At 37.1% G+C, this 23703-nt stretch overlaps 1 protein-coding gene across 1 annotated transcript in view; it reads left to right on the top strand.

Annotated features, from left to right (window-relative positions):
• LOC126728606 (11-beta-hydroxysteroid dehydrogenase-like 3) overlaps window positions 1-23085 on the top strand; it is a 77211-nt gene extending 54126 nt beyond the window's left edge. The window contains exons 4-6 of the mRNA XM_050434404.1: window positions 21788-21919; window positions 22001-22129; window positions 22882-23085. Coding sequence (XP_050290361.1) covers window positions 21788-21919; window positions 22001-22129; window positions 22882-23085 — 465 coding nt within the window. The remainder of the gene's footprint in view (window positions 1-21787; window positions 21920-22000; window positions 22130-22881) is intronic.
• The last annotated feature ends 618 nt before the right edge of the window (window positions 23086-23703 follow it).

Here is a 23703-nt window from a genome sequence, read left to right as displayed (position 1 = left end):
GCAGCCGCGAGTCCACCCGCGAGTCCCAGCCGCGACACTCTGTTTTCTTGCACACTCTTGAGCAATCTTCACTCTATCTCACTCACTACCCTTACAACAAACCCACCTAAATACAGGGTTACTAAATGTTGAATTACAAGCAAATTTGGCACGGAATAAAGCCAATTAAATGGTTGAATAAATTCAACCTTACAATCTCCCCCTTTGGCTATTCCGTGACAAAACCCTAAAACAGACTCTAGACTTAACATGTGAGTTGGGAACAGTTGAACAAAACTCACTCACACCTAACTCTAGAAGCTGTGAAGCACTTGAATCATATGAATATAAACTCCTGAAACACAACAATACACCATGATCATTGTAAGCAGAAAATTATAAATGCATATGAAACAGGCAATATGAGATCAAGCAAAGATGGAGTTAATAAACAAACCATGGCTTGATCAACAAGTGAACACCACAAGGTAGTGATCACAGTGCTCATTCACACTTGGAATGAACACAAGGACATACAAGTTAACAAGTACAAGGCAAGACACTTGTATGCTCAACACTCAACCAATGCATAGCACACAAGGCATATGCATCTAGGAACAATCCTACAAGGGCACAAGAGTGACAGTACATAAACCAAAATGCAGAACATTTAGATTAAAGTACTGATTTCAACATAGCATAAAGGCTGCACTTAAGCAAGGTACATACCATAAAACCTACAAACTATGCATAAAACATTAACCCTAAAATCTTACAAAAGCACATGGGTACAAACCACAGAATATCCTGAATAACAGTTTTACAAAACACAATATATCAAACTTAAAGAGAAAAATGAAACGGAAAAAAAATAAAGACACTCCCCCTTAGGGTAATATCCTTCCCCTCGGATTATGCCTATCACTCCCCCTTTTTGTCATGGAATAGGCTAGTCATCCTCTTCTAGCTTCCTCTGAATTTGATCCAATTGAGTTTGAAGAGAAGTAAACTTCATATCCCATCGGTTGCTTTGATGGTGTAGAGAAGCAGTAAGTCCAGACATCTTTGTATTCAACTCGTGGACAGAGGAGACAATGCGATCAAGTTTCTCATCGAGGGAGAGATTGCTGAACTGAGAGTCATTGTGAGAGGCAGAAGTTTCTGGTTTGGCTCTCTTCCGACTATGTCCAACACTTGCATTGTATGTACGCATGTTGATTGGACTCGGTTTGGGGATAGGAGACTCATCAGCCGTTGGATAAATTCCCTTGAGCTTTAAGATCCGTGAAATGAGACTGCAGAAAGGAATGCATATCCGAGACTCACTTCGAAGAACCGTTTTGCGCAGAACATGAAAGATATGAGCACAAATGTCGATTTCTTCATCAGAGATTAGATCATGAAGAAACAAAGCACGTCCGAGGTTCATATACCCAGTACTTGATAAAGGGTACAAATTGTGAAACATCACAATTGTAAGTACTCGCAGTTTCGGAGAAAGGGAGGAAACACTGATGGATTTGCCATTGGGTGAGAACTCCAAGTCTTGACCAAGACTTTGTTTGAGAAGCTCCTCATCAGGACATAGATCATCATAGACCGGTGAATGACGAAAAATGGGTCTGTTGATATGAAGAATTTCTGCCAGGTATGTAGGAGAGACAGAAAAGCTCCTTTGCCGAACCCAGCACTTAAGTTCATCTCCTTCCACAACTGCGTTAGCATAAAATTCTTTAACCAACTCTTCATACACGATATCCGGATCAGAGAGAAGGTAATTTCAATCCTTGTGAGCAAACCATTTCGGAATGTCAGTGTTATGAAGTGAGGACAGATCCACAGCTCTTTCTAGTAATGGAATGGCATGAAGAAAAAAATTCTCATATGACTGATAGGCTGCATATGATCTGAACTTATTGGGATCGAATCGCTGTGATGAAGAGCGAGTCACTTTCGGGAGAGGTGTGTCTTCATCAACATCAATTACGGGTTCCTTTCCTTTGGAAGAACCTCCTTTCACAGCAGCCTTTTTGAATGGAGACATGACCAGTCTGCATTATAAACAAGGGAAATGACAGAACACAATCCAACAGACTATATCAGCAGTGGGTTAGTGAAAATTTAGGGACAATGAAGAAACCCTAACAGCTGGATGAAAATGGTCAGACAATAACAATGAGAGACACACATGGCCCAAATTGAACAACACAGAAGAGGGAGGCCAAAAATAACCACATAATCAGCTGGAAAAGGACCCACATTCACCAATACATCAATGGATTACCACACAGGATCATAGTGGAACATGATATCAACAGCAGATCAGACAAAAATTAGCTAACCCTAGCTAAGCACATGATGAAGAACACAACCACCAACATAAGCAAGCTCAAACACAGAAACTCAAGCATCCAAGCGAAGCTAGAACACAGAATAATAGTTGAGCTAAAAACCCAACACAAAAACACAATCAACTGAGAATGAACCAGAGGGAAAACCATAACAACAAGTAAAATATACTGCAGGACAGAAAACCATACCTGTTAGTCGATGATTTTGAGCTGAAATGAGACAAGTATGGGAGATCGAAAATGGAGGCACAGTGACACAGTGCAAGAGCAGATGAGAAAGACAATGAACAGTCACAAAAGATCGAGGGAAAAATAAAAAGTTTAAAAAACTGCCCCTGTTTATCCAAAACACGCGATTTTCGCGACTGGAACGAGTCGCCAAAAAGTCGCCAGATCAAGCCGCCAAAACACTGAAGAACAAAATTTTGAAAAATTTTTCTAAGTGTTTTTCGCGACTGGAAGGTCTACCCGCGAGTGAGTCGCGAGCTGAGCCGCGAAAATCTCTGAGTGAACCTCGCGACTGGACCTTCCACTCGCGAACAAGTCGCCAAAAATGACCAGCGAGAATGCGACTGAGGCTCGCGACTTGACATACCCGCGACTGAGCCGCCAAAACAGGGCAAAACAGTATTTTTGAAATTTTTAGATTTTTCAAACAAAATACTTTCCAAAAACACCTAAAACACTCAAAAATCTTTTTGTGCTTGAATTAACAAAGATTGAGCATGTGAAAACACATTTTATCAAGTACAATCACACAAATGAATATGGCATTTATTGAACATAAACTTGTGTGTTGTGTGTGGATATCAACAATGAGATAGTCCTTTGTCTAATATGAAGCTTCAATGATCAATTCAACCAAGGCATACACAATTAGCACTAGATCATGTGACCAATCTCAATTATAGAAATATGAATATATGACCTCCCACACATCTTGATAACATAACTTGGAGCTTTTCATTTGACTCCACTATCAATCATAACATTTGATCTTTTTGATCTTTTGAGGCAATCGTCTCTCATTGTGAGAGGGATAGATAACATTTCTCTTTGAAGAACAGGCCTTTGGCCTTTTTGAATGAAATTTCACTTTTAATATAAGGTCGCTTACCCTTTTTCCTAGTCAAATACTAGAATGTGCGACAGGCTTTTGCAGTTCAATATCTCTTTTCATTTGGAGATTTACATTTGGTGAGCTCTTTTTAGCAAAACAAAAATAAAAAGTGGGAGGATATATAGACACAAGTCTATGCATGTTACAAGATCAACATAGCCATTCACTAATCATTCATGACAAGTTTGAAGATCTATTTACAACAATCACATAGGTTTCAAGATTTTTCCCACAGTGATAAAAGTGCATGAAAACAAGCAATGCTCGAGAATGCACAAAACCATTAGCACAAAGGTACAAGGCAAAACAAGTTTTGAGACAAAACTCAACAAAGTCAATCAAGCTTTTTGATTTTCTAAATTTTTATGTGATTTTTGGATTTTTGACACAAGAAACAAAAATGATTGACCAAACATAAAAATAACCAGCAGTATTCACAAAAGGACAAACAAACAAGAAACATGTTGCACAAAACGGCAAAAAAATGTGTGCCCCAACACAGACAGATTTATCATATTATAAAAATGTGAAGCACACAACACACAAGAGAGTCAAGGAATTGTACCGACACCAATGGTCTTACTTACAGAGTGATTCAAACCGTGGACCATCGAGAGGCTTGGTGAATATATCCGCCTTTTGATTGTCGGTGTGTATGAACTCAAGACACACAACTCTTTCCTCTACCAAATCCCGAATGAAATGGTAACGTATCTCTATGTGTTTGGATTTTGAATGCTGAACAGGATTTTTGGAAAGATTGATGGCACTGGTGTTGTCACAGAAGACACACATCGTTTCTTGAGGAATTCCATAGTCATGAAGTAATTTCTTCATCCAAAGAAGCTGAGTGCAGCAACTTCCAGCAGCGATGTATTCTGCTTCTGCAGTAGATAGAGACACTGAATTCTGCTTCTTGCTCATCCACGAAACAAGATTGTTACCAAGATAAAAACAGCCGCCTAAAGTGCTTTTCCGATCGTCTACACTGCCAGCCCAGTCAGCATCTGAATACCCAGCAAGACACGCATTTGAGTCTTTTGAATACCACAGACCATAGTTTGCAGTACCGTTCACATATCGAATGATTCGCTTAGCAGCAGTCAGATGAGATTCCTTCGGATTAGCTTGGTACCTGGCACAAACGCCCACACTGAAAGCAATGTCCGGTCTACTTGCTGTAAGGTAGAGCAAACTTCCTATGATGCTCCTATACAATGTAGGACTTACTTCAACTCCTGATGAATCCACATTCAGTTTAGTGGAAGAGCTCATGGGAGTGGAGGCATGTTTTTTGGAGTCTAGGCCAAACTTCTTGACAATGTTTCTGGCATACTTCTCTTGAGATACAAATATACCCTCCTTCTGTTGTTTGACTTGAAGACCCAAAAAGAATGTGAGCTCCCCCACCATGCTCATCTCAAACTCCTTCTTCATCTCCTCAGAAAATTCAGTAGCACGATCTTCAATAGTTGCTCCAAACACTATGTCATCAACATAGACTTGTGCCACAAGGAGATAATCTTCATCATTTTTGACAAACAGAGTTCGATCGGCGTACCCTCTCTTGAAACCTCTATCTAGAAGATAATGTGTAAGACGATCGTACCAGGCTCTAGGCGCTTGTTTTAAGCCATAAAGTGCTTTCTTCAATCTTAATACATGATCTGGAAAATGAGGATCCTCAAATCCTTTTGGTTGCTCAACAAAAACCTCTTCATTTAGATATCCATTCAGAAAAGCACACTTAACATCCATTTGATAAAGTTTGAAATTCAAAGTGCACGCAATGGACATGAGGATTCGAATGGATTCGAGTCTTGCTACCGGAGCAAATGATTCATCAAAATCCACCCCTTCTACTTGTGTGTATCCTTGAGCCACTAACCGAGACTTGTTTCGAATTATCTCTCCATCTTCATCAGTTTTGTTTTTAAATCCACTTTGTGCCTATAACATGAACGTTCTCAGGCCGTGGAGCAAGTTCCCACACATCATTCCTCACAAATTGATTCAGCTCTTCATGCATTGACTCAACCCAATTCTCATCTTGAAGAGCCTCTTCAACCCTTTTTGGTTCAAACTGTGCAAGATAACAGTGATATGTTACATGATTGGCTAGCAGAATATTTCCTTTCCTGAGGCGAAGACCGTCATCAAGTGATCCTATGATATTACTTTCCGGATGATTCTTGATAATTCTTGAAGATGGCCTTTTTGAAGTGGAAACTTCATCACTACGAGAGATAGGAGGATGAACTTCTGGAGGAGTAAGAGGACTTGAAGTTCTAGACATCGATCTCGTTTCCCTTCTTGGGTTGATGGGAGTCGATTCTACTTCTGGTATAGGTTCTTCACCTTCTATATCCAAAGCTTCTACCTCAACATCACGCTCTTCGGTGCTCGGCCCTTCTACATCATCAATCATTTCCACCTTAGGTAAGGCATCATCAATCTTGACATTTATGGATTCCATCACAGTCTTTGTTCTCTTGTTAAACACTCTATACGCTCGACTTGTAGTAGAGTAGCCAAGAAAAATACCCTCATCACTTCTTGCATCAAACTTCCCAAGATTCTCTCGATCATTTAAGATATAACATTTACTTCCAAATACCTGGAAATACTTCACTTTAGGCTTCTTCCCATTCCATATCTCATATGCAGTCTTCTTTGTACCAACTCGAAAGAAAATCCTATTGCCAATGTGACACGAGGTGTTGACAGCTTCTCCCCAAAATTTTTGAGGTATTTGCTTGTTAAGCAACATGACTCTTGCCATCTCCTGAATCACACGATTTTTTCTCTCTACCACTCCATTTTGTTGTGGAGTTTTGGGAGCTGAAAACTCTCTTTTAATACCATTCTTCTCACAGAAGGACTCGAATCTTGCATTCTCAAATTCTCTCCCATGATCACTTCTAACTTTGGCTATTGGAATCCCCTTTTCATTTTGTAGTTTCTTGCACAGAATCTCCAGCCTCTCACAAGCTTCTGATTTTTCTCTAAGGAATTCAACCCAAGTGTATCTTAAGTAGTCGTCCACAATGACCATAATGTATCTTTTTCCCCCTAGGCTTTCAGTTCTGGTGGGCCCCATCAGATCAACATGAAGTAACTCCAAACAACGAGAGGTGACTATCACATTTACCTTGTGATGACTTGCCTTAGTTTGCTTCCCCATTTGACATGCACCACAAATGGTCTTCTTTACTTTTCCAAACTTAGGAAGTCCATCGACTGCTTCAAGTTTGGAGACTTTTGCTACTTGTTTGAAGTTGGCATGCCCAAATCTGTGATGCCACAGCTCCAACATATCCACCCGAGCACTTCTACATGATATTGGTGCCGTGGGAACTATTCCATAACAATTATCCGTAGTCCGATTTCCTTCCAAAACCTGAATCCCCTCTTCATTGATGATCAAACATCCTTTCTTGGAGAATTGTACCAGGAAATCGTCATCACAAATTTGAGTGATGCTCAGCAAATTCGCCTTCAGCCCTTTTATGAATAGCACATCTTTCAACAGAGGCAAACCGGGTATCTCAATGGTTCCTTTGCCTAGGAATTGAGCATGGCTTCCATCCCCAAAGGTCACATAGTCACCTACCTTTTCTTTGAGTGACTTAAACAGTGACTTATCCCCTGTCATATGGCGAGAACACCCACTGTCAAGATACCACAAACATGCATTAAACACCTTTAATGAGGTATGCACAAATAGGTTCACATGTGACAGACAATCTTGACCTTCAAACACAAACTCATCATCAGGTTTCATGCTACTTTTAGATTGATTTTTCATTTTCAGATTCTCAATCATCTCACACAACATTCTATTCTTTCTTTTATATTTCTTAATCAATGATTTTGATTCAGATATGCTACTGTGTAAGACAAGATTCTGATTCTCAAGATATTCCAGCATGTGAACAAAAACTCTAGCATGTTTCTTAGTTTTTAATAACTCTACAAGATCATCAGTAAGACACCTTTCAGACATATGCATAGAGACATTTTCACAAACACTTGAGCTACAATTCAGCATGGTATAAACGAAAACAACAACCACAACTCAGGGGTCTAGGATCACACTTAGGTAATAAAACCAACAGCAGTGTACCCGCTCTGATACCAATTGAAAGTTCAAAAACGTGTACCAATACACTTTTGAACGTTTAGACCCCCAAAAATTAACTTAACCAACACAAGCAATATGTCAAACAACAAGTGTGCGGAAACTTAACATATGCTATAATGTGAAATAGGTTAAATACTATCTAAGCCATAACAGAATAAAATCCACAGCAGATAATATAAAGGCAAAGATAGAGAGGAAGGAAGATGCAAACACAAAGACAACACGCGATGTGTTATCGAAGAGGAAACCGAAGTCCTCGGCGAAAAACCTCTCCGCCGCCCTCCAAGCGGTAATCAATCCACTAGAAAATATAGTTAGGATACAAGGACAGCAATAGACCCTCCAAGCCTAATCTACCCAGTGCACCTAAGCCCTCCAAGCTTCTTGCTCTAACGAGGTTGCGCCGAACCTTTTTCTTTTCTAGCTTCCCGGATTCCGCTACTAGACCGTAGCATCAACCAATGAAGATTGGCTCCTTCCTAACTGCTTCCCAGAACTCCAAACGACTGTCTCACAGAGATGATAATGGTGAGAACCAGGTTTGGTATAATGCCTCTCAAGGTTTTGACAATGGAGAGGAAGAGAGTAAGGGAATTTGAAGAGACTCTAAGGTATAGATTGTGGGTGAAACAATCTGGTTTTTCTTTAGGGTTTCTCTCTCAAAATTCTCTCTGGAAGCTCTCTTTCAATCGTGGGTTAAAGGGGTATTTATACTGGAGTGGAGAGGAATGTGAAACGTCAGGTTTTGGCAAAACAGGGGTGGCTCGCGGCTTGACCAAGTCGCGAGATCCAGTCGCGAGTTAACCGTATGGCCAGTTGTCCTGTTTTGTCCTGTAGTGCTCCAGCTAGCATGACTGTTCATCTTTCAGCATGCTTGGCACGTGTGCAGCTTCTGGCGGCTTGCAGCAGCGAGTCCACCCGCGAGTCCTAGCCGCGACACTCTGTATTCTTGCACACTCTTGAGCAATCTTCACTCTATCTCACTCACTACCCTTACAACAAACCCACCTAAATACAGGGTTACTAAATGCTGAATTACAAGCAAATTTGGCACGGAATAAAGCCAATTAGATGGTTGAATAAATTCAACCTTACACAACAAAGAGGCCGAAGTCGTGGGCAAAACTCAAACATCTGAAAGGAACTTCAACGTTGTCGTGGCTCACTATTGGCAACTTTAATGAAATCACAAGGGCTTCAGAAAAGGAGGGTGGGAGTGATAGACCACGTCAACATATGAAGAACTTCATCGATACCATTAATTTTTGCGGTTTTTGTGACTTGGGTTTTAACGGCCCAAAGTTCACGTGGATATATCATTGGGCTGATGGCATGCAAATAAGGGAGAGGCTAGACAAAGCCCTGGCAACACCAGAGTGGATGAACTTGTTCCCTAAGGCCAAATTTTTCCATCTTTCCTCCTCAGTATCGGATCACTCACCCCTAGCTCTTCGAATGGTGAAGAAATGGAGGAAAAGGAAGATGCGGAAGATGTTCAAATTCGAGTCAATGTGGTTGAAAGACCAAAGGTGTGAGGAGGTGGTAAAGAAGGCATGGGAGGAAGGAATGATGATTAGCACAGGAGGTGTTCTTAAAAATTGCTTAGGCCAATTCCGTGTCAATTTAGAAGCCTGGAATAAAAGAGAGTTTGGGCATTTGGGAAGGAAGATAGCGGAGTTGCAGAAACAGCTTGAGTGGCTTGAACTTCAACCCCCATCCCATGAAATCAACAAGGAGCTAAAGGGTGTCCATATTGAGCTTAATTTTGGTTAGAGAAGGAGAACAATATGTGGAGACAACGGTCAAGACTTAACTGGTTTTAGTCAGGGGATAGAAACATGAGCTTCTTCCATGCGAAAGCTTTGGCTTGACTTAAAAAGAATTTCATTGAAGGAATATTGGATGAAAATGAGACTTGGTAGGAGGATGATGAAAAGGTGGAGGAGGTGGTGGTGGCATACTATAATGAGTTGTTTACCACAAGTTAGCCCACCGAATTTTCAGAACTACTCCAAGCCATCCAGCCAAAGGTGACTTCTTCAATGAACCAGGAACTGACCAAAAACTTTACAGCAACTGAAGTTAACTAGCTTTGAAGCAAATGTACCCTCTAAAAGCGCCAGGACCGGATGACATGCTCTTCTGTTCTTCCAACAATTTTGGGCGATAAGTGTGAGGTGGTCACAACAACAGTATTGAATTTTCTTAACCATGGTATTATCCCTCTTCGCTTTAATAAAACACATATTGTACTTATTCCTAAAATAAAGATGCCTAAGAAGGTTACTGATTACCGGCCTATTAGCCTGTGTAATGTCGTGTACAAAATTGCATCCAAAGCCATAGCAAATAGGTTAAAGAAAATTTTACCTTATATTATCAATGATACCCAAAGTGCTTTTGTGCATGGCAGGTTAATTACTGATAATGTTCTTGTAGCTTTCGAAACTATGCACCATATTAGCCAGAAAAAAAAAAAGGGAGAAGGTGGGAGAGATGGCGCTGAAACTTGATATGAGTAAGGCATATGATAGAGTGGAGTGGGTCTGCCTGGATAAAATTATGGACAAGCTGGGTTTTGATGTTAAATGGAGGAAACTCATTATGTAGTGTGTCACAATTGTCACTTACTCTGTAAAAATTAATGGGATGCCTAGGGGTAATATTATTCCATCTAGGGGAATCTGTCAAAGGGACCCTTTATCACCTTATCTTTTTATTTTATGTGCAGAAGGTCTCTTGGCAATGATACAAGCCTCTGTTACAAATAAAGAGTTGAAAGGTGTTGCTGTGTGTCGTGTGACCCAAAGTTGTCACATCTTTTCTTTGCAGATGACAGGTTAATTTTTTGCAAGGCGTCTATTCCTGAATGCAATGCTCTTCAAAGAATTCTAGGAGTCTATGAGAGAGCATCGGGCCAACAGCTTAATCGGGCCAAAACATCACTTTTCTTTAGCAAAAATACCCTCATGGCTATCCAAGAGGAGATTAAACAAAGATTTGGTGCACAAGTTATAAAGCAACATGAGAAGTATTTGGGGCTACCTTCATTAGTGGGAAAGAACAAAAGAAATACTTTCAATGAGATAAATGAGAAACTTTATAAAAAGTTGGCAGGATGGAAGGAAAAGATGCTGTCAAAAGCGGGAAAGGAGGTACTCATTAAGGCAGTTGCACAAGCTATACCAACGTATACCATGAGCTGCTTTAGGTTACCGGATGCACTATGTGAAGAATTGACTAGCATGACAAGGAACTTTTGGTGGGGCCAGCAGAAGGAAGAAAAGAGAATTGCTTGGCTTAGTTGGGAAAAATTGTGTGTGCCAAAAAGGTGGGGTGGTATGGGTTTTAGACAACTCAAGCATTTCAATTTGGCCCTTCTAGCCAAGCAGGGTTGGAGACTCCAAACCAACCCAAATTCTTTAGTGTACCGGGTGCTTAAGGTGAGATACTTTCCTCGGTGTGAATTCATTGATGCTTCATTTGGCAAAAACCCTTCTTACTCATGGCATAGTATCATGTCTGCCTAACACTTGGTGAGGGAGGGGGCATGGTGGAGAGTTAGCAATGGCAATAGAATTCGTGTTTGGGGTGACAAGTGGTTACCTTCATTCTCTACATACAAAGTTGCCTCATGATGCACTATTCATGCCATTTGAAGTAGAGGTGATTAAAGGTATTCCTTTAAGTTCACGCCTCCCTCCTGACAAACTAATTTGGGTAGAGACACCTAATGGCAAGTTTAGTGTTAGAAGTGCCTATGGTGTTGCAATGAGACTGTCCAAACCTGAAGACAAAGGTGCAAACTTGGATAACAGTAAAATGAGGCTGTTTTGGAGAAGGCTATGGGACTTAACATTACCACACAAAGTACGCCATTTTGCATGGCGTGCATGCAAGGACGTACTACCCACTAAGGCTAGTCTTAAGAAAAGGAATGTGGTGCAAGATCAGACCTGTGATGGATGCAGAGTGGGTGTCGAGACAACCGGCCACTTGTTTTGGTCGTGTTCGAAAGCAAGAGAGGTCTGGTCGTGGTCGAAGTTAGCTGTGCTACCAAGTCGAGATAGTGTGCAGTCATTCATAGAGTTGCTGTGGGAACTGATGGTGGAGGATCGGGTAGATGAAGATAAGGTGGCTCAGGTGGTCTGTATTGCTTAGACCATGTGGAATAATAGGAAGGTGATACAAACAGGAGGAAAGGGCCGAATGGGTAGGAAGATGGTATACTGGGCTCAGCACTACTTGGAGGAGTATAAAGCTACCACGGCATGCAAGGATTCAAAAGTCACTGAGGCTGATACTAGGGGCGCTTGGGTCCCTCCACCAAGAAATGTCTTTAAAGTCAACGTAGATGTGGCTGTTTTTGCGCAACAAAAAGTAGTGGGCATTGGAGTGATTTTCAGAGATGACATCGGTAGACTAGAAGCTGCTTTGAGCAAGAGATTGGATGCACCATTAGGTGCTGTGGAGGGCGAAGCTATGGCGTACGAAACAGGACTGTTATTTGCAAAGGACATTGGCGTTCAAGAAGTTGTCATTGAAGGAGACTTGCTCATTATTCATCGTGCATTGAGTGACGATTCAAATCTACCCATCTCTATGTCTGCCATCGTTCAAGGAATGCAAGAGTTGTGTGAGGTTTTCTACAAAATAGAATTTTCCCACGTTAGGAGACAAGGGAACAAAGCAGCTCACTTATTAGCAAAACACACAATTGGTGTTTCTGATTTCATTGCCTGGATTGAAGAGACCCCTTACTTTATTGAGCAAACTCTTATCCATGATGTAACAAACTTATTTGATCTTTAATAAAAAGTTCTAAACTTCTCATAAAAAAATAAAAAAAAAAAATGTCGATTATGGGTTAAGAATGTCAACCTACAATTAATCAATTTCTTATTCAAAGCAAGACCATGAATGGCACGACCAGTGGCAACTGGCAAGGCCACAAAATTTGGCTTCGACATGATCGCTAATGGCATTATCTAATTCAACACCCCCCCCCCCCCTTCCTAGACCCTAAGTTTGTCTCATCTTCTCAATCGGTTTGCAACAATTGGCTTTGTTTTTATTTTTTGTCCACGTTGTGCATGTCACATTACTAGAAAATTAGTTTATTAAACGATACCCTAATAAAAATAACTATTTGACACATGTATGAAGTTTAGGTATTAATGCTAAAATAAATAAATAAATAAATAAAGTGGTATTATTGTATCCCTAAAGTTGATAGTTGTTTTAGGACATTCTTTCCATTTTTTTCCCCTAAAAAAAACACACACACACACACAGAAAGAGAAATAATAAGATTTTAGTACAAAAGCACACTACAAGCTAATTTAAAAATAAAATAAAATAAATCCCAAAATCATTTAACAAATTATCGAGAAAAAAAAAGGGTAGACCTGGACACAGAATCACGATTTCCAAACACATCTTAGTCGAGAAAAGAAATGAGTTGTGGTGTGGGGTAAAGTATTTGAAAAAATTAGGGGTGGCAAAGTAAGCCTAAACCTATTTGCCCACCCATTCTAATTGAACTCCAGTTATTAGTTGGGTTAAATGGGCATCAACCCAATTAGACCCAATGATTATTGGGTTTTAAATAAAAACCCAATGAGGCCCATTTAACCCAAAAACAATTTACACAAATTCAACCCAGCCCTTTCCATAAAAAAAAAAAAGAAAAAAAAAAAAAAGAAACCTCAGACGTTTCAGTGTTTCAGGGTTTTCATTTTTCTTCATTTTCTCGGCTTCCAAACACTTCTCTCTCTCGCTTGCTCTCTCTCTCTCCCTCTGATCTTTCACTATTCTTCTCTACACAAAACCTTATAAAAATATGAAATAAAATACATAACATAAAAATACAATAAAAAAAGAAAAAAATCACAGCTTTTTACCACTGAAACTTGTAGATCTTCGCCATAATACACCGAAATCAAAAATCAAACCAGTGATTTCAGCCAAACTCGTTGAATCAGATCTTCATAGAAACCAATCAGAATCACTGTAAAAGCAAAAACAGACACAGAAATGAGAATAAGAAGAAGAAAAAGAAAGTTTGGATTTTCGATTTCCATTTTGTGAGGATGTAGTGGAGAAGAAAATTACCGTGAAGGAGCTTGGTCCAATCTTGGGCAGCATTGGCGGAGGCAAAAGCCAACACGGGAGCCGTCGCCGATGCATTGGCCAAGATCGGAGCAGCAGCTGCCATCGTAGGCTCTCTAGAAAGAAGAAGAAGATGAGGAGGAGGAAAGATCGTTGTTGATACAGCAAGAAGTTTTTTCGCAATTGAGGCCATTGTAAAGAAAAGTTTTTTTTTTCCCAAGAAAGTTTTGAGCTTGAAATGACATTTCTTTGTATTTGTTGTACTGTTTGGTTGCCAAGAAAGTGAGAGAAAATAGAAAAGAAAAGAAAATATTTTTTTTATTTGGATTTTTAATATAATTGCTTATATGGATGTGCTAGAATTTTTTAATCCCAAAAATGGAGATGAGAGATAGTGGAAAAGGGAATTCAAGAAAGTGTTAGGGTTTTCACTTTAATGGCATTTTGGTAATTTTAATAATTGGGTGAGTTGGGGTTTACCCATTATAATTGGATTGGGTTGGATTTGGGTTAGAAGCAATTAGTTAAATTGATTTTAATGGGTAAATGGGTTTTATATACCCAACCTAATTATATTCACCCTAAACCCACCCATTTGACACCCCTACTATGTGATACTTTGTGCAATTTGGATTTTATTTCATGAGAGCAACTTTCACTGCTAAAGAAATTGATTTGAAGTCTTGTACTGTAAAATTTGTTTTTCAATGGAGTTGAAGATGAAGCTATGATCCCGAGGAGTAAGTTGCTACAGGATTACATGTACAAGATTGTAATTTGGAGTCAAGTGAATCATTTCCTATTTCCATGTAAAAGATGTTCCTCAGACAGTTGGGATTAGTCAAGTTAAGTTCAGTTTTTAGTCTGGAAATGTTCTTGTCAATGAAGTAACTCCTCATATGTCAGTTTTGCCTTTTCTTATATATTCATATGCTAGAGTTCTGACTCAACTGTTGCCTGCGAGCTGCGACTATTCCTCTCACCTATCTGATTCTGGAACGGACTTCTGTGTAAACATCAACCAATAGATCATGTAGTCACTCTCTTCAATAATAGTACCACCTTGTTTATAATGCAGCACCTTGCTAAGCAGCAAATGTTTTGGCATGCGACAAAGAGAACTTTTTAGTTGCTTTAGAGATTTAATTCACACCCTTCACTACTGCTTGGCCATTAAGGATTTATGAAATGGCCATATGAACAACCCTTAAGTTGTTGAAAAATAACCACAAGGCCAACAACAAAGAAGTCAGAGCTGGCTGAAAAATCAAAATATATCTTTTCCGTATTTGTCTGTCATTTTTTCTACCTTTCTAGTAGAATTGTAATAATCTAAAATGAAGTTTAGTTTGCAGATGGCCCCAAAGCAGAAAATCAGAATTAAGCTTAGATCATACTGGGTGCCCCTAATAGAGGACTCCTGCAAGCAGATATTGGATGCTGCTCTACGTTGTTCTTATTGCTTTTAAATAAACTTCTTAGGTTCTTATGAATCTACTGGGTTTGATCGACTAAGCTTCTTAAGTGCAAAAAAGTGGCTTTCCCGACTTTGTTGTTACAACACATCAGCCACTATTAAAGTTACTGGAAAATGGCACCGTTTGGCTCTATCATGTAATTGTCTAACCAACGAGATGGTGAAAGCCAGACAAAGTGAGCAAGAGAAAACTAACTTTTGAAAACTACAACTGAAATTGTGTAATATAAAAAACTAATGATTATCAAATATGATGGTTGCATTCTCAATTGAGAAATTATTGGAAGAGAACTGATGATGGCTGAAGAAGGGCATTTTCAGTGGCAAGTAATTTGTTATGGTGATGTCACTCAGAAATATGATCTTGATAAGATGAAAGAAGCAAAAGGTGTTATTTTGGACACTCAAAGTGCCCTGACAGTTGTTGGCCTTGTATTTCTTTCCTGCTTTATGTGTTGCATCCTGGGACAATGAACTTGAAGAGATACAGCAGAAGCAATTCTATGCGAGTATTTTGCCAATGACCAATTTGGTCTGATGGCACCTCCCTAGGTAGGGATTGAGGGTGAGGGGAGGGGTATGGGTAGTAGCATAGGAGATTTCTAACCATTTCAAAAATAAAAATAAAAATTCATGCGAGTATCTCTCTTTATTGTTTGACTAAAGTTCTTTCCAAATGACCTCTCATTAGGGCTGTAGTTCCTTTTCTGTTGCATTAGTATTTCAACTGAATTGATTAGCTCACCATTTCGCCTAAATATTTCAATATAGTTTGTCTTCTATGTAAAAAGTTTTTATCCATAAAATCACCAATATTCTTGCAACAAAATATCTAGCTTGTATTTTATCCTGTTCTTTCACATTTGTACTTTTCTTCTTAGGTTCTGGATTGCTTCCTAGAGCAAATATCCCTTAGAGATGTCATTGTCGAGATTTGCCTTGTAGAGGGGTGATCACAGGAACAAGTTAATTGAACAGTTGGCCTGTTCTCAAAAGTTTCTTTTGTGGATTTCTTGTAAGCAATATCACGTAGAAAATGAAACCGCTGACCTCTTGAAGAAAGGCATGTAGAGTTTCTCTGTGGCATTCTCATTTCCTTGTGCTTGTATTAGTTGTTAGAGCTAGATGAAAAATACCAAGATGCATGACGTCTTGAATGTTTAATGAGCAGTGTTACTATTTTCTAGTTCTTGTCAGATTAGTATGTGCTGTGACACGTTATCTTGTCTTTTTTTCATAAATATGAAGTTTATTTGATATAAAAGGTAGAATGAGATGAAAAGTTTACCACATGTTACTTATACACGTCTTGCCAAAGTCATGAAGTCCATTAGACTTGAGTGATGAGTCACCTGAATGTTGATTATGTATTTGGTCATGTATCTCAAAATTTACTTTGATTTCATTACCCTATAGCTTAGTGGTACCTCTGCCTCTTTCAAATGGGAAGACTGAGAGTGCCGATCTTGAGGCCTAATACTGCTGAAACTATTTGTAGGGGGAAAAAAAACTTTGATTTGATGACATCTAATTATCTGATTTGTTCAAAGTTTGATAAAGTTTATTAGAAAAAACAAAGACACACTTTAAAATCTTCGTGACCAGATATTGATTTAACATGTCAACCTAATATTTTAACTCTAAACTATGGGGAAAATGGGCAAATGCCCTTTTTGTGCAAAATAAGCAGCGTTGTGCCCTCTTTCTCAAACTAATCAAGGAAATACCCCTATTTTAGGAGTTAGTTCTAGATCCATTTATATGAGTATGACTCTATCAGACTCGAAACTATACCCATGTCCAGTATTAGCTATAAGCAATAGTCAGGATTCTACATTACACCATAAGGCTTAAATTTCATCAAATAAAAACTAGGTACAACAAAATCCAATGAAGCATACAGGATGTATACTCTAAGTTTCTAGTACAAACTACAAATTACAAATACTATGAGAACAGAAAGCTTTGGTGGTCTAGGCACATTTAATAACATCCAATAATACAACAACCCTATTAATTGAAATTTAAGACTCTACATGGACAACTCTTGGCATTCAAAATATCCTTCTATTCCTCTCTCTCTCTCATAAAAGGAACATAAAATAAGATAGTATAGAATTCCAAAACACTAACGAAAGCGTGAAAATTGTTTGGTTTTGGCAATAAAGAAAGCATACTTGAAAGATTAATCTTAATTTGTGGGACAACGCACTGATGAATTCATACAAAAGCAATTCAATTTACATTAACAGAAACTAACAAAAAGGTACCAAACAAAAGCAAATTTATTGAGACATCTTATTACCAAAGTGCCTTACTATTTTAAAAGAGATTTTCTCATTTGGTTCAAGATTCAAATGAATGATGGAAGATTTGAGAACCAGCATTTAACAAAAAGATATAAAATTATATGATTCACAGTCAACATAAAACAAATGAAAAACCAAAGATAGATTGAAGTAACAGTCAACATATTATAACTCACACATTAAAGAGAATGAAAGAGAAAGATAGATTAATCCCCCTCTGATAATCATAAAACAAATGAAAAACATTGAAGATTAATATAAACAATTGAAGATTAATAATCATAAAACAAAAGTTACAAACTTTGATGTGCATTTAGTCTCTATTTTCAATGTTAGTGCATAGATTAATATACGAAACTTCACAAAATGGAAATCATGAAATTCATGTCATGGCTTGAACTCTAATGAAAGCAGCAATATATTCTCTATTTTCAATGTCAGTGCATACGCTCATACTGTTTGCAGCAAATACAAATTCCACAATAAATGATGAAAGGAAACGATATCAGCATGAAGTTCAATGTCCACACCTATTGCAAAAATGGAAAATATTTATATAAACTATACTTTCATATATTAATAAATACATTTTATTAATAGAACAGGTAACTTCATGTTCATTTGTCTTATGATAAATAATGATAATTTATTAATAGAACATATTACTTCATGTTCATGATGATAAGCACACCATAACCTAAAAGAATTATGTACAAAGCTAAGTGATTATGTGAAATCAAGAAGGGGGTTGCTAACCCCAGGCACGAGACCAATCAACCAAAGTTCTAATCAGCAATGATTCCAACCGAGTGTTTAATCAATTTGTATCTTCAAAAATACAGCTACTTTGCTCCTTCCACAGTAGCCATTTGTTTTGGCAATATGAAACAGAACTTTTTCAACAACCCATTTTCAAATAGTAAAAAATTTAACTAGCACACTTATTATCATCTTTTCTTCCCTACGCAAAATCTGAACATGCATCGTACCCATAAAACAAATGAAAAAAATTGAAGATTTTGGTAATGCGAGATCCCCCTCTGATAAACATCCATTTCCCACAAAACAAATGCAGCACAAAACAGTAAAACGGCAAAGCAACGTACTTGTAATCAACGGCGGCGAGTACGGTGAGGGTTTGAAAAGGGTACCGACAGAGCACCAGGGTACCGACAACGTCAACTGATCGAAAAGGGTGAGGGAGGGTGATGGAGGGTGGGGGAGACTGAGGAAGCGTGATCGCAAAGAGTGAGGGAGAGTGTAGCGGGAGAGTGTAGAGGGAGAGTGATGGCAGAGAGCGAGGGAGAGTGAATAGGGAAAGAGTGAACAGGCATTGTGAGACGTTGGTTTTGAAAAATGTAAAGCAAATTCGATTTTCTAATTACCGAGTTATGCGTTTATAAACAACCATTTTTTTTATTGGAAAAGGCCATGTTTGCTTTGGCAGTGTGCACAAGGTTGAAGCTAACTCGACCATAGTTGTCAGTATCGTACGATACGCGATACGTATCGTACGATACGTATCGAATCGTGTGTAAAAAGTTTCATATCGTATCGGCGTATCGTAAGTGCTCATGAATCGTACGATACAGTGTGTGTATCGTATGAATCGTATCGTATCGTAAAATTGTACGTATCGTACGATACATAGACAAATGTTTTAAAATGAAATTTTTTGTTAAAATTTGTACTTTTATTTGAATCTAACAAGTTGTTAGACTTGTTTTTAACACAAAATTATTAATTTACTTAATTTTGCTTACTAAAATAACATATTTCATAAGTTTTTTTCCCCTCTCTCCTTCAATTGGACTACATGGTACACACGTACCTTTTACTTTAACATTTAAAAATTTATTTAATTTTTTATTTTTATTTTTGTCGTTATTGTTATAAGTCCAAGAAACTAGAATGCCAAAAAAAATTTATAGAAATAGAAAGAACAAGAAGAGATAGTAAATGTTAATGACGAATGACGATGAAAAAAATTTTAATGAAGAAATAAATTTGCAAAATTATAAATATGATGATAGCGTTGACTTAGATGGGGTTGATTAGGCAATTTGATGAATATGATGAAAATAAATTATTAACTTTGAGTCATTTGTAATATATTATCACTTTTAAATTTAAGTAATTTTAATGTGTATGTTATCAACACATGCTAGTTTGATTTATTTAGTTAGTTTGTTAGATATTATTAAATAAGTGATGAATAAATTAGTCATTAGTTGAATATATTTAAATTTTATAATAAATATATCCTTTATATATGTATATTTATAATTTTTTATAAATTTTATTAAGTGTTTGTGTATCTTACGATACACGATACGATACGATACACGATACAAAAAAATTAAAAATCGATTCACGATACGATTCACGGTTTGACAACTATAAACTCGACTATAACATAATCGAGTTCTTCAATAAATCTCGACTTCCGTTCTATCGAGTTACAAAAAAGGGGTATTTTCCTAATTAGTTTAGGAAATAGGTCAGAATGCTTCTTTTTTTGCCCAAAAAGGGCATTTGCCAATTTTTTTTCCAACTTATCAATTTATAAATTATTTTAGCACATCACACACACTTCTATGAGCTATGTAGAACCAACACTACTAAACCACATTTACTTATCTATGTCATTCATTTAACTCAGCAAAACGAAAAAAACAGTTTCACTATATTTCATTATAATCAATACAATTTCTCAATATATAAATTTTAGCACACCCCACACTTCCTCGAGATAATATCTTGAGAAGACTCCAATTAAGGAGTATATGTTATATTAATTCTTCATTTTTTTACTATATATTAAGGAAATGGATTCTTAAACTCTTTTTTTTTTTTTTTTTTTTTTTTTGGCCATGTGAAGCGTGAGGGTATATAATATATTTCTCGTACTATTAAATAGCCTTTATCCCCTTTGAAATTTCTTGGCTCCGACTTTTTTTTTTTTTTTTGGGGAACTAGTTTAAAAATACTACTAAATAGATACTTCACGTAGTGATGGCTCTAGCCTTTGTTAATATATAGATATCTAACTCCCTTATACATTGGGTATTAATGTTGCATATTGACTTTGTGAGTTTGAAGCATGTTGCTTACGAGTACGCAAAGAGAGGTGCTCGTTTAGCCCTTGTTGCAAGAAGAGAGGACTGTCTTCGAGTAGTCGCAAATAAAGCCCGCAAGCTAGGATCACCAGAGGTTATTGCGTTATGCGCCGATGTTTCCAAAGTTGAAGAATGTAAGAGATTTGTTGATGAGGCAGTGAGCCACTTTGGACGATGTAAGTGTTTGGCTTTTTATTTATGTTTTCACCATGAGTTTCAACTCATCCTTCCCTTGTAAAAGTAATGTAGAGATTGATATCATGACTTCAAGACCTATTGAGTGAATGTGCAACTTAATTATCAATGAAGAAAATTGTGTGATATGTAATTTGGTTTGCGGACCTTTACATATTTACATTATACTTGCAATATAAATTTACATTGTAGACATAAAAAGTAGTAAATGTTGTATACATTCACAAAAGGTGTATAATATTTACCACTTTTTGCAATGTGTACAATATTTGTCACTTTTTTGTGTCTACAACGTAAATTTACATAGTAAAAAGAATAATCTCCCTTGGTTTTCTATGGCTTTGTGGAAATTTTTTTGTTTTTTTTTTAACTTATGTATGGTGGATGGGGTTTTTGGAACAGTGGACCATTTGGTGAATGACGCTGGAATACTACAACTACGCTTGTTTGAAGATTTATCCCAATTATCTAATATTGCTATTCAGTTATGGTAATAAGACCATAACACTGTAACAGTTCTTGTTATTGGAATTTAAAAAATGAATGGTGATACCAATTGTCTATTAGATAATATCATCCAATATTATTGCATCTCTAGGCCTAGCGTTAACCATGTTAGGATTCTCTCTATTTAAAATAGATCTATTTTATAGTTTAGATTAAATGGTGTGACACTTTGTACACTGCCAAATCAAAAAATAAAATTTTAACTATGAAATAGACCTTCTCTATTTAAGTAGATCTGAGAGGATCATGTTCCAATGTTTATGTGTTTGTCAATATAAAATAGGCATGGTGGTTCAATTCAAATCCTACTGGCTATTCACATCCAAATACACAAAAACTTTGCAACAACATTGCACACTTTAGAGTTCAAATTTTTATTTGATGTTAAGTTGTGTTTGTCCAAGAATTAACCTATTTTTTGTCTTAGTTTTAGGTTGCATACTTTCCATGACTGAACAAACTTTATGTTTTTAAGGATATAAATTTCTGGGGTTCAATGTACAGCACCCATTATGCTGTTCCCCACCTAAGAAAAAGAAAAGTGAAGGTTGTTGTAATTGCTTCAACTGGAGCATGGTTAAGTACTCCAAGATTTAGCTTCTACAATGTAAGAAATTCACCTCCTAATTTGTGTTATTCCCATTTTTTCCTTCTCACTGATTGCTTATAAAATCTGTGATGGCTTCAGGCAAGCAAGACAGCCCTGATATCCTTTTTTGAGACATTGAGGACTGAATTTGGACAGGATATTGGAATTACAATTGTGAATCCTGGAGTGATTGAGTCAGAAATGACACAAAGCGATTATCTATCAGAGGTAGGCTTTAGAAAAAGTATAATGTGAATTATCAAACATAGCTAATCGTTTACCCTACTAGTGTATGTTGCATTTGTATTATGGCTATGGTTAATGGAGGAGAGGGGTTTTGGAAGAGCATCAAAACATAATGATGCCTAATTTCTATTTTTCCTCGTGGTTGACAAAAATGAGCTCTCCTTTATAGCCTGTCAGTATCAATTGAACCAAAGCTTGAATTAAAATAATAATAATAATAATAATAATAATAATAATAATAATACTAATAATAAAACCCTTCCAATTCCCATGTGAACTTTCTCAAAAATATTATTAAAAAAAAAAAAAAAAAAAACTCCCATGTGGATGTGCAAGAAAATATTGTGCTTATATTATTGATTTTACATATGCGAATTCGCATGTTCCAATTAGCTCAACTAATAAAGTCTCTTGTTATTGAATAAGAAATCTGAGGTTCAATCCTTACTTATACTAAAAAATCAATTGATGTCTTGGTATGATGATAAAGTTAGGATCCATGACCTACCTCAAACTTTTGGACTTAAGACTAGATTGTTGTTGTTTGAAGGCCTGCCGGATGTGTATATGACAATATGAGTGCCTAGGCCTAACAATAATTGTGCTAACCATTTTGTAATGACCCCACTATGTGTGATTTCTATTGCCAACTTAGCTACTATTTACACTTTGATTCTTTTTCTCTCAAAACAAAGAGGTATCTTTTTCATTTTCTTAATGTGATTTATGGTTAGACTCAAGCTGATTGGTTCCCATCTGAGACAACAAAAGGGTGTGCCAAGGCAGTTTTGGACAGCGCTTGTAATGGAGACATGTACTTGACCGAGCCATCTTGGATGAAGGCAGGATTTTGGGCCAAAACCTTGTGTTTTGAAGTATTCGAATGGTGCCTTCACTCACTTTTGGTTAGTAGGCCTCGGAGTTCAAAGAAGGACTAGGGCTGAAATGAATAGCTAAACAGTTCCAACTTGACTTTAGAACGAACTTAAATATGCCCGTTTATTTAATAAAAAAGTCAAACTCAAGTCTAGTTTGACTCTACTATTAATAAGTTGAAACAAAATAATGTATTCGTAAACAAGCTCAGGAGCATGAGTCGATTTAAGTATACATAATATGTTTGTGAATGTATGTGTGTGTGTGTGTGTATATACTTATATAGACTAAAGATTGAATCGTGTAAATTTGTCAATAAATTCATAAGATATTAAATTATTATTTATAATTTACTATAATATAAATAGTCCATTTCATAATAAAAGTTACATAATATTTATATGAAAAAATTAACTTTCAACAATACAAGGTTGGTGGATCTATATTTCATAAGTTCATAAATGAAAATCAAGCTATTTGATTAACTCAAAACAATATAGTTTCAACTATAGTTTAGTTATTATTAAATTTGTGAAGGGGTAAGAGTTTACTATATTTAGAAAAATAATAAGTTACTTCATGTTGCTTGTGAACAAGTTCGAGCTCGCCTTACAAGAGAATTAACCAAGTCTAAACATATAATACTTTGATGACAAGCTCAAGCGAGACATTCGAAAAAA

Source organism: Quercus robur, chromosome 5 (genome assembly GCF_932294415.1).
Source record: "Quercus robur chromosome 5, dhQueRobu3.1, whole genome shotgun sequence".
In the NCBI taxonomy this organism is placed as follows: Eukaryota; Viridiplantae; Streptophyta; class Magnoliopsida; order Fagales; family Fagaceae; genus Quercus; species Quercus robur.
The sequence above is the reverse complement of the archived record's forward strand: the minus strand, read 5'-3'. Positions and strand labels throughout refer to the sequence as shown.